This window comes from Hypanus sabinus, chromosome 6 (genome assembly GCF_030144855.1).
Source record: "Hypanus sabinus isolate sHypSab1 chromosome 6, sHypSab1.hap1, whole genome shotgun sequence".
In the NCBI taxonomy this organism is placed as follows: Eukaryota; Metazoa; Chordata; class Chondrichthyes; order Myliobatiformes; family Dasyatidae; genus Hypanus; species Hypanus sabinus.
The window spans coordinates 167502351-167515139 of record NC_082711.1 but is presented as its reverse complement, the minus strand read 5'-3'; the positions used below and the strand labels follow the sequence as shown (position 1 = coordinate 167515139).

The following is a 12789-nucleotide window of genomic DNA, read 5'->3' as shown; positions in this document are numbered from 1 at the left end:
CCTGGTATAATTCATAATTGGAGTAAGGAAGTGGAACTTCAGCTTCGATATCAGGAGTTACAGAACAATCTGATTTTAGACAGATGATTCACCACATTACAGGGGGAATACTGCAATCGCAATCTCTTTTACGATGAGGCGTTAGAACATAGCTCAGTGTGCAATTGTATGCAAAGTTTCTATGAAACTAGAAGCAACAGCAAGTTACCTTGGTTATCCTGGTCAATGTTCCTCCCTCAGTTAAAACCTTAAGTAACCTTTGCTTTGCAGTAATTGCAAAGTATTATTACCTAAACCAACACCATTGAAAACAGAATAACTGATCATAAGAAATAGATTATGCTGTGTTACTGACACAATTCTTTAATTTGACACAATAGTAGCAATCTAGCTGATTTTCAGGACTATTGAATGTTACTACTAGGAATGCTCCAGCACACTTTTAATTCATTATTTTTAGATGTAACATGGTTACATCATTTTCCAGTGACCCTGGTATGCTTTAAAGCAGGGCTTTCCCAACCTGGCATCCACAGACCCCTTGATTAATAGTATTGGTCCGTAGCTTAAAAAAATTGGGAACTCCTGCTTTGAAGGAAGCAAAGGAAATGAAACCCTGGTTCATTTAAAGAGTATAATTAAAGTAGAGGTTGATAGGTTCTTACTTAGGACATCAAAGCTTACAAGGAGAAGGTAGGAGAATGGCATTGAGAGGGATAATAAATCAGCCAATATGGAATCAAAGAACTTATGTCATACAGTTGTATGGAATATGGGAAATGGATTCCCAGTGTGTTTAAAGGAGCACAAGGAAACCACATGTGGTGAGCCAGCTGCTGAATCATTGGGATTCTGAACCATTGGATGGCAAATTACTAGACATTGTCACCTTTGTATATGCAGGATTCTTCCCTGTTTCTTTCCAGATCAGATAAAGAGTCTCAACCTGAAACGTCAACTCTCCATTTCCCTTCCATAGATGCCACCTGACCCACTGAATTCCTCATGTGTTCTTCCCACTCAGTTTTCAGAAGCAAATCCCCAAACTAGGCAAATACAAAAATGGGATCAGTAAGAGACACTTACTACAATTGGAGCAAGGAGCATGGATAATGGTTAAAACCTGAAATTTTATGTCTCATCTCTTATGTGGTTTAAATATTTGTGATTTTTAAAAAAATTTTTTTATTAGTTTTTCAAAACATTTTACAAATTTAAAAACCCCAAATCCCAATGAGGAACATTAAAACAGTGCAAAATTAAGCATACAATAACAATATGTTACAAAGGAAGAGAATTTAGCAAAAAAAAAAGCACCTAAATTAAAGACAAGTAAGCTTAGTGTCCTCCCCAAGCCCCACAACACAAGAAAAAACAACAGCAACTCCAGACCAACAACAACACAATATAGAGAGCCAAGCTCCCAGACTGTGAATACACTCAGCAACAGAGGATAATAATGCCTTCTACCAGAAAAAAAAAGGGAGCTGAAAGCAAGGGACCGAAGAGAAAAAAAAAACCCTAGTCAAGAGGAAGGTTATGAAAGTACTCGATAAAAGGTCCCCAGACCTTATGGAATTTTAGATCCGAATTGAGAACTGAATAATGAATTTTTTCGAGGTTCAAACAGGCCATGATGTCGTTAAGCCATTGAGCAGGAGTGGGCGGGGCAGCATCTCTCCATCTGAGGAGGATCAAGCGTCTAGCCAGAAGAGAGGCAAAGGATAATATTCAGCATTTGGTCGGACCCAGACATAAATCTGTCTCGCCCCAAAAACCGAACAGAGCAATTAAGGGGTTTGGTTCTAGGTGCTGATTCAGAATACACGATAACATAGTGAAGACATCTTTCCAGAATTTCTCCAAGCTTGGACAGAACCAGTACATATGGATGAGAGAGGCCACGCCCCTCTTGCATTTATCACAGAGCGGACTAACACTAGGGTAGAATCGAGATAGTTTAGATTTAGACATATGGGCTCTATGAACAATCTTAAACTGTAAAAGGCAGTGGCGAGCACAAAGAGAGGTTGAGTTAACTGATTTGAGAACTGAATCCCAGCTCTCCTCAGATAAGGAGATATTTAAATCCTGCTCCCAGGCCATTTTGATTTTATCCACGGGGGCCCGTCGTAAGGCAGCTAGTTTATCTCGGATGATTGATATTAAGCCTTTACCTAGTGGATTCATGGAAAGAAATAGGTCCATAGCATTTTTCGCAGGCATTTCAGGGAAGTTAGGAATTAAAGGAGCAATAAAGTGTCGGATTTGGAGATATCTGAAAAAATGAGCATTGGGCAGATTGAACTTAACAGAGAGCTGCTGAAAAGAAGAGAAGCGATTTATCAATGAAAAGATCTTCAAAATGTCTAATGCCCTTCCTATACCAAACCTGGAATGCTGAATCTTATGTGGTAGGTAAAAAAAGGTGATTATGAGCAATAGGGCTGGAAACCATAGCATTTCCTGATCTGAGCCCATATATGCAAAGTGTGTCTAACAAGAGGATTAGCTATTGGTCTGGGCAGACTACTAGGGAGTGCAGAGCCAAGAAGTGCAGAGATAGATAATTCTTTGGTGGAGCTCAGCTCCATCGCCACCCAGTTAGGGCACTCGGGTTGGCCATGGAAGAAAGACCAGAAGGTAGCACAACGTATATTAGCTGCCCAATAATATAAACGAAAGTTAGGTAAAGCCATGCCACCCTCTTTTTTAGATTTTTGGAGATGGATTTTATTAATTCTAGAGTGCTTATTCTGCCACAGATATGACAAAATAATAGAGTCTAAGGAATCAAAAAAAGATTTAGGAATAAAAATTGGGATAGATTGAAATAGGTATAAAAATTTGGGGAGAACATACATTTTAACAACATTAATACGACCTACCAAAGACATAGATAGAGGTGACCATTGTACCAGACTCTGTTTTATAATATATGAAAGGTTGGCAAAGTTTTCACGAAAGAGATCTTTAAACTTCCTTGTGACTGTAATTCCAAGATAAGTAAATTGATTATGGACTACTTTAAAAGGGAGATGTGATTTATTTTATTTAGAGGTACAGCAAGGTAATTGGCGTCTCTGGCCCAAGGAGCCTGTGCTGCACAATTACACCTATGTGACCAATTCATCTGGTAACTGGTACATCTTTAGAATATGGGAGGAAACCCAAACAGTCATGGGGAGGATGAGCAAACACCAGTGGAACTGACGCTGCCACCATGCTGCCCTAATCTCTCTCAAATTTCTGTGATTGGGCTTCTAATTCCTTTTTTAATGGAGAGTTTTCCTTTCATCCCTAGTTTAGTGATATCTGCAGAAACCAGAAAGATGATTTGACTTGAAATCTTAACTGAATCCAGAAACATGCTCATTCTTACACACACAGGTCTACGTATAAAATATTTAGTAAATCTTGATTTTTTTTTCCCCCAAGAAGAGCTAAATCAGAGGTTCTCTAAATGCTTTGCCACAGTCACTCCACAATCCCAGCAGTGAGGTTTCATTGATTTACTCTGATTGCTTCAAATTATTTGTCCTGGCATAATGTGCAGTAGCTTATTATGGCAGCAACTGCTATTTCATCTGGTACAGTGAGTTGCTGTTCCCACTGGGATTGCTCAGCAATGCTGAGCAGATTGTACTTAAGAGGAGATCAGTGATACCAATAGTGTTTATTTCTAACCTTTAGTCTTTTGTAGTGCTGGTCAATAGATCATTTCTGTGTTCTGTTTATATATGAAAATGTAATCACCTTGGGGGTAAATTATATTGATATACCAAAGGGTTTTATTTTTATTGGTTTAAATTGTTATTTTTCTTCTTTTCAGGTATAGAACGTGATGCAGTTAAAATATTTACTAAATATATTTCACCAGATGCTTCCAGACCAATTCCAATTGTAGAATCAATGAGAAATGACATAGTTGGTAAGTAATCGGCTGAGTTGTTATTAAAATGGGATGACTGTGTTTTGCCTCACTTTGCAAAATACTGTATATTGAATAGTCTTTGTATTAATAAGCAAAGCAAGCTGGAGAGTAACAAAATCAAGATTTTTCTTTCCTCTGGTTTCTTGTCATTATACTAAATCTAATTTTTCTTTGCTACTTTGTCATTTCATTCAACTTAATAACTTCAGTAGTTTTATGGTGATCACAAAGTCAGAATAGCATCGGTTTTGAGTTTTGTGCTTATCAATTCTTGGAGCCTTCCTGGACGGTTAATTTATCGAGTTGCCTTTCCCAGAGTAGCTAACAGTTCCATCATTGAAATTCATTTATTTTTATTATTGACAATCATGTTTTGAGAGCAACACGTACAACAAGCTGGAGGAACTCAGCAGGCGGGCAGCATCTGTGGAAACAAGCAGTCAACGTTTCAGCCCAAAACGTTTCGTGCCACTATTTTCTCTATTGCATGTAAACTTACAATCTTATCTTTTGCATTCGTATCCAAAACATTAATGTATATAACAGATAGTAAAGGTATCTGCACTGATCCCTTTGGTACAGCTTTGGTCTCCAAAGCAATGGTTCACCAAGCTTTCGTTCTCTCACTTCACAAGCTAATTTTGGATACAAAAAAAAGTTTACCAGCTGGCCTCGGATCCCATGGGCTTGAATGTTTTGAACCAGCCTTACATGTGGGACTCTGTCAAAGTCCATGTAAATCTCATCAACTGCACTTCCTTCATCAATGCAAATATGTTGGCTCTTGGAAAAGGGCCTCTCTTTAACAAAACTATGCTCACCATCTTTGATCAATTATTTTCAAAGTATTGATTAATAGTGTCTCACAGATTTTTTTTTCCTTCTGAATTCCCCAGCACCGACATTAGACTCTCAGGGTTATAACTGCCAGGCTTACTCTTGCCTTTCTTTTGGAAGGAGTACAGGTGCAATACTACAAAAATACTACATTTGCTATCCACCATTCATCTTGTACCTCACCCATAGTGAGCAAAGGTTTAAAAACTCATTCAGTGCCCCAGCATTCTCCTTTCATTCTAGGATACATTTATGTACTCTGGAATACTTCATTCCTCTCCCTGAAATCTGCAATGTTTTTCACCTTGGTGAATACAGATGGAAAGTCTTCATGTAATCCATTACCCAAGTCCTCTCACTCTACATGTGATTGCCCCTTTAAGTTCCTATTGGGCCCTACGCCTTCCTTGGTTACCTTCTTTCTCTTAATATATTTATGAAGTACCTTTGTATTTTTTCTTAGTCTTGTCTGCCAGTGACATTTTCTGGGCCCTCTTCCCTCATTTTTCACATTCTTTGCTCATGATCAGCATCTTCTTTCATTATGTAACTTCTCACAGATGTACACCTTTTAAGATTTCTGTCCTCTTCCAGTATCCAGTGCAATTTGTAGTGATTCTGTTCCCACAGGTCTAACAACTCTCTACCTCCTTATTTTGGCTATGTTGTAGGAAACACCTGCTGCTCAGTTAACTACTGACAGTGCCTATCTGACATCAATAACTATAAGTAGAAGACTCATGGATGCAGTTGTGTATCTGTCACTCTAAGCACGGCATTATGGTTGCTCATTTGTGATATCTTGATCTACTAAACTTCATGATGTAGCTGTAAGCGGAAGTAGATTCAAAGTTCTATTGGCTTGCAATTATTGAAATTGAATCCATTAAAACACTTCAATTTTGTTTGCATTCTTAAGATTTGGTATATTGTCTTTTTATATTTGTACTGTATTTCTGATTTTGCCTCAACAGTTATGTTGACATTAGGGAATTTTCCTTTGCATACGAATCTGATACAAATTAGAACAGTGGGGCTTAGAAAAGAAAGAGTAATCTAAATTCCTGGATCCAACTCTGATCAATGCTGAAGCAAGAACATCATTTCAGTTGAAACTGGAAAAAAAGTTAGATTTGACATCTTAAGTCAAAGTATGTGTAGATGCTCAATGACATCTAATTTAATACTAATGCTTTCCACAATTTAATTGCACCAAAATACAGTAGTTTTTAATTAGAAAATGAAACTCTCCAGTTTCCATTCCAATTCTATCAACCTTATGAATCATCTTAAAGATGCAATCATTTAGCAAAACAAATGTCAACAGATGCAAGTATTCATAGGACTAAATATGACTTGTGCAGCCGTTTTTTTGGCTTCCTAAGCCCTTTGTCTTTCTGGGCTTTTTTTTGGGAAATTTTATATTTATACAAGTTGGCAGCTAGCAATTGTGGTTCCAGAACATAATTTTTACCTAATAAACAAGCTATCAAGCAGAGAATTAGCAGTACTGATATTTTTTTCTCTGTTAACCTATACGGCATAAACTGTACATAATTGGAAAATAGCCTGACTTGCTCATGGTCAATGTGTTAGTTCTATTTGCCTCCTTTACTCTTGAAAGTTCAATTCGAATTACTGCACTGCCTGTGAAATATCCATTTAAAATATGGTTTCTGATTCAGTATTCTTTATAATTACTTTATCTTTACATCCTGCCTCTCCCTTCTCCGTGTGAAACTTCCTTTCTTCTTCAACCTTCACCACAAATACAGAACTTAAGTTTTTTTTTGAACTTTTATCTCCTAACTTCCTGTTACTGCAGAGTTTTGTTGCAATGCTAAAATAGTTCATTCTACTTTCATTTGAATTTTGAACTGCTCTGCTTGTTATTTGACTTGCATGACTGACTTTCTCTCAAGAAAGAATTAATCATATTTTTGGAGATTAAGCATCCAGACTTTATTTTACAGATAATTCATCTAAAATTGTTTACGCTGGGTTTGCACGGATCCTCTGCAACAAATAGTCGAAGCCCAGAAGCTGGTACGAGTGATTGAAACTGCACTCATGTTTTACTTTCACTTTTACCCATGTTAAGGTTATTTTTTCTTAAAAGTTTGCTGTTTTGATACTGTGGTTGAAAATATGCAATTCTAGTTGCAGCTCATCATTGTGAAGGTACAACAGTCTTAAGTAAACTATGCTTTTATGTTAACAGCTAAGATATGTGGAGAAGATGGACAAGTAGATCCCAACTGTTTTGTTTCCGCACAAGCTGCAATGTACATTATAATGGAAAAAGAGTGAGTATATTTCATGGAATTTATTAATTCAACAAGAGTGTAGCTGATTAAAAAACAGACGGCATTCTAACGTTTTGACATTGTGGAGCCTGTAACCAGGTATTGATATGCAACATATGAGGGGTGATTGATAAGTTTGTGGCCTAAGGTAGAAGGAGTCAATTTTAGAAAACCTAGCACATTTATTTTTCAACATAGTCCCCTCCTACATTTACACACTTAGTCCAGCGGTCGTGGAGCATACGGATTTTGGACCTCCAGAAAGTGTCTACAGCAGGGGTGATTGATAAGTTCGTGGCTAAGGTAGATGGAGATGAGTTATTAACTTCAAACTTTCTTCATTATCACTCAAAGTTGACCTGCATGTGCAAGTAACGAGAGCTGTATAACTCATCTCCTTCTACCTTAGGCCACAAACTTATCAATCACCCCTGCTGTGGACATTTTCTGGAGGTCCAAGATCCGTTTGCTCCACGACCGCTGGACTAAGTGTGTAAATGTAGGAGGTGACTATGTTGAAAAATAAATGTGCTAGGTTTTCTAAAATTGACTCCTTCTACCTTAGGCCACAAACTTATCAATCACCCCTTGTAAAAGTATAATTGCTGAAACAAAAAAAACCAAAAGCACTAATGTTTTCAATGGTAAAATGTAGAGAGATGCAGTGGATTTAGTTTTGCATTATATCATTTAATATTGCCTAGCTTGTTCGCTTGCTTAAGGCCATTGCCCCTACTGGGGCATATACCGCCAATAACAGCTCACCAGTGACTTCTGTCCTGGGCCAGTCTTTCAAGCTGTCCCCACGTGTAGCCGTCTTGGTGTCAAAGATTCCTCCTCTCCCAGGACTGAGGTGTTGGGAGCTTCTTTTGGTGTTTCTATAGCTCTGGGTTTTTACAGGATGAGATTGCTAGCCCCATGCCCAACCCTTCTTTCACAGCCAGACTTGGGACCGTCCATTGCACAGTTAATAACTGTCCAGTATCTGAAAAATAGGTCTGAAAGACTGCAAATTCATTGGTGCCTGTCGTAAGTTCACTGTTTCACCGTGAGTAATTTCACAAGTCACACGGAACAGAAAAAATAAAATTTGTCAGAGATCCAAACCCGATCCCTGTCCACTGACAGCTGGTGTAGCTCTGCATGTTTGTTTTATATAAAATAAACTGTTATCCTCGTGTCCCAATTACGAGCAAAATGTGCCATAAGCAAATTTGGTTGATAATATAATTAGGCACATGACATTTCTCAGTATTGTTTTCTCACTGTGCAAATGTCTGCCACTTACCCAATATATATATATATATATATATATAGGCAGCATTTATATTAGAAAAGCACAGCTACAACAAGCTTTATTCACTTTGTTAAGCAGAAACTCAGAAATGGAAGCCAGCAGCAAGTTTACTAAATCTAAAGATAGGCACTTGTATTCTGTTCTCGTACACTATGCAGCGGTCCCTTTCATTCTCAATGTAAGGTATGGTTCATTGTTCAAATGTATGACACTGTCACATATCACAGGAGACTGGTGATTCAGGAGAGGAGGAAGAGGAATTCCTGCCGATTTAGTTTTCAGTGAAGCCTGTTTGCTCTTTCCTCTCAGCCACACAACATTGTGCTGCTTATTCCAATAATAATCTCATTGTTAAGGATGACATACATATGAAACAATAGGGCTCATTAATGACTAAATGAGGCAATTTGCATTTGAAGTCTGATGACACAAGTGAGGTTTTAAATAAACACTACTTTTCTATATTTATCATGGATAAGGACGTTTTAGTTAGGGAATTTTTTGAGGGGACAGAACAATTGAAAATCAAAAAGATGCCTCTTTTGGATATTTTAGCAATCTTAAATGTGGATATATCCACTGGGCTTCATGAGGTGTATGCTTGGGAGTGAGAGGAAGTGATTGCAGAGGCTTCTCAAATCTTCTCTGGATGCAAGCTGCACAACCCGGGTTCAATTCTTGCTGCTTGTCTGTAAGGAGTTTGTATGTTCTCTCTGTGACTGCATGGGTTTCCTCCAGCTGCTGCAGTTTCCTCCCACGGTCCAAAGATGTACCAGTTGGTCAGTTAATTGGTCATTGTAAATTGTCCTGTGATTAGGCCAGGGTTAAATTGGGGGATTGCTGTTAAGTGTGAGGTAAACATTTCGCAAAGACTAATATCAGGATTTGCACGGTGGGATCCCAAGAAATACCGTGGCACAGAAGAACCATCAAGCACACGAGAGTATTGAGAGTCATTGAGAGCTCAACCAAAACATCGACTGTTCATTTCTGTCCATAGGTGCTGCCTGACCTGCTGAGTTCCTTCAGTATTTAGTGTGTGTCAGTATACGTGGTGCTAAATAAGCCACAGCTGGAGTTCAATGTGCAGTTGTAATCACTATAGGAAGGATGTGATTGCACTGAAGTAGGCATAGAGGCAACTCACCAGGATGTTGCATTGAATGGAGTGCATCAGCTATGAGGGGAGTCTAGACAGAATGAGCTTGTTTTCCTTGTACAGAAGGGTGCACTTGGAGGAGTGGGGATTTGGTGTACCTGACTCAACTATCCAAACTGTTTCCATTATGAGAGGCATAGAAAGATAAAGATGGAACCTCTTCTCCATATCGGAGTTGAAAATAAAAACAGATTTATGGTGACAGATGGGGATTAAAAGACGATTTGAGGAAGAACATTTTCACCCAGAGTATGGTTGAAATATGAAGCTTACTGCCAGAGGAAGTGGTAGAGGTGGCTACCCTCACAAGTGTCCGATGCGTACTTGAAACATGATAGCATAGCGCTGGCCCCATGCTGGGAAATTAGCTGCCATCTCTCTGTTATCAGACCTCTTGTACAATAAGATGGACTCTTGGCCTCTCAGTCTTCCTCGTTGTGATCTTGCATTTTATCATTTGCCTGCACTTTTTTGGTAGCTATTACACTTTATTCTGCATTATTATTTTACCTCATTCTCGTTCAATGCACCATGTAACGATTTGATCTGCATGAGCAATATACAAACGAGATTTTCACTGTATCTTGGTACATGTGACAATAATAAAGCAATACCAAAATGATGGCCATTCGGCTGAAGGATCTGTTTCCTTGCAGCATAACTCTTTTTCCTGAACTTGACCAGACAGAGCAACAGGATGTTTGATTTAAGGACATCAATAAACTGTTGGCTATTGTGACATCCAAGTGTTTTCATGCTTCTGTCCTGAAATATCCAGTATTATTAAATGAATTTAAACTTAAATCCCCAGCTTGCTGACTCATTGTTAAAGCCACAGTGTAGCTGCTCACTATTAGCATATTATAATGAAAGTATCCAGAATAGCCTAATCTTTCAAAAAGTGATAGAGACAGGAAGGCCTGATTTTTGTGGACAATTGCAGGCATTTCCAGCACTGTTCCCCTGCATGAATAACAACAAGTTTGGATTTTCATGCACGTAGGCTTCAACACAACAAACCTGAACTTGTTGACGCCTATTTGCCAGTATTTCTTAAACCTTATTTCAAATTTGTTGTTGTTGAGTGCCATCAAGTTATCATGGGGATCCTATGGATACTGTAGTTGTTCATAAGGTTTTCGTGGCAAGTTACAGAGGTAGATTGCCAGGCCTTTCTTCTGCGCAGATACTGCTGCTGCCCAGGTTGGGACCCGGCTGGATTCGAACTCCGGACTATCTGCCTGGAAGTCCAGTGCTGATGCCATTACACCACTAGCCGGCTCTAATTTCTAGCTTAGGGAGTATTAACTACAGTAATCTAATAAATAGATTAGAATTAGTTGATACCAGTGTATCCTGTTGTATTAGCTTATACAACCTATATATTAGGTTGTATTAACCTGTGTATACATTTGGGAAAACCTTGCATGCATTGAAGGTGGGGGGGTAGGTTCAGGAGGGAAGTGTAGGGTAAGTTTTTTTTTACTCAGTTGTGGATGCCTGGAATGCATGTGCTACCTATATGGTGGTAGAGGCAAATACATTAGAGGCTTTTAAGAGGCATTTGAATAGGCACATTGATTTATGGACATGGAGGGGTGAAGGGATCTGGACATGCTGTAGGTAGGAGTGATTAGTGTTTGGGTGTTACTGACTTGCTTTTTAGCTGGTTCAGCACAACATTGTGGGCCAAATGGTCTGTTTCTGCACTGTACTCTTATATGTTTTAAGTAATTACTCCCAAAAAAATCCTTCTGCACTCTTGGATAATTGTGCAATTTAATTTCATTTTGTTACCTTTTACAGAGCTCTTCTCAGGCACGTCAAGGTTTTTCAGATTCTGTCATTGTTACCTGTGTTAGTTTTACCTTGTAATATAATTTGTTTCCTGTTCAAACTTAGTGTGTTTGAGAATAAGGCCTGAGAAAATCTTAATGATTTATTGCCATCTTGTGGTTAAATGCTAAACTGAATTTAAGCTGTGGTTTTATGCATCTTTTCCCTGTTCTTCTGAATGGTCTAGCAGACAGTCCCCGATGATGAAATGAAATCTTAAAGAATAAAAATTAGCTTTGTCACATGTACAGCAAAACATACAATGAATGAAATGCATTGATTTTTTGTTTTTGTCAACAACCAATACAGTCCAAGGATTTGTATATTTGTATGTGTGTTCATAGAAGCGTGGAACTTGTATAGTCTGATATCTAATCAGTTATTTAAAACTAGTAATAATAAGTGACTTTCAGTCATGCTCTTTTATGTTTATGTTTTGCCATTTGATTTTATAATATTTCATCTCTATTTTCCTTCCGCTCCATGCTTTATGTGGGGGGAAGAACAAATAAAATAGCATAAATATTGCTTTTTTTAGAAAAGTAGTGAACCTTTGTTTCAGAAGTTAGTGATACACTGTGATACATCTACAGTAAAGATATCAATAAGATTGAAAGAGCTCAGTGAAAATATTACAAGGATATTGCCAGGACTTGAGGACCTGAGTTATAGGGAAAGGTTGAATAGGTTAGGACTTTTTTCCCTGGAGTATTGGAGAATGTGGGAAGACTTGATAAAGGCATGCAAAACTATGAGGGGTGTAAGTGCTTGAGGTTGGTGGGACTAGTATTAGAGGGCATAGGTTAAGAGTGAAAGGTGAAATGTTCAAAGGGAACCTGGGGGGGGTGAGGAACCAGTGGAAAAGCAGAAGTGGTGGATGTGGGTTCATTTGCAACATTTAAGAGAAGTTTGGATGTGTACATGAATGGGAGGTGTAAGGAGGACTTTGGTCCAGGTGTGGGTTGAAGGGGCTAGGCAGAACAACAGTTTGGCACAGACTGAAGGATATGCTTCTGTGCTGTAGTCATCTAGGATTCTGACTGTTAAGAAGCAGAATTCTGAAAATTCCATTAATTTTCTTCGTATTTTCAGCATATTTTTATAGGACTTGGGGACTAAATTACTCTGATCTTTAACATCTCTTCAGTTGCACATACTCAGCCAATTTGCTTATGTAACTTGACCACAGCTTAGCTGACATTCATTAAGTTTTGGAAATTTTCTTCGACTTGCAATTTACAGGTCAGATGTTGAAAGCTGCATTTAAAATTGTGGGCAATAGAAAATTAATAAGTCAGCTTTTTCATATCAGTTTTTCCATATTTTCAGATTTTTTTCCAATTCTTCTGATGTAGGACTTGCCAGGAATCAAAATGCCTTGTTAGTTGTCGATTTTACTGTAAAATGAGTTCATGTTAAA

General features: G+C 38.2%; 1 protein-coding gene across 5 annotated transcripts in view; it reads left to right on the top strand.

Moving 5' to 3' along the window:
- The window catches only part of akap10 (A kinase (PRKA) anchor protein 10), a 95221-nt gene that overhangs the window by 59706 nt on the left and 22726 nt on the right, over positions 1-12789 (top strand). For all 5 annotated transcript variants that reach the window (XM_059973436.1, XM_059973437.1, XM_059973438.1 and 2 more), the window contains 2 exons: positions 3833-3931; positions 6993-7077. In XM_059973436.1, coding sequence (XP_059829419.1) covers positions 3833-3931; positions 6993-7077 — 184 coding nt within the window. The remainder of the gene's footprint in view (positions 1-3832; positions 3932-6992; positions 7078-12789) is intronic.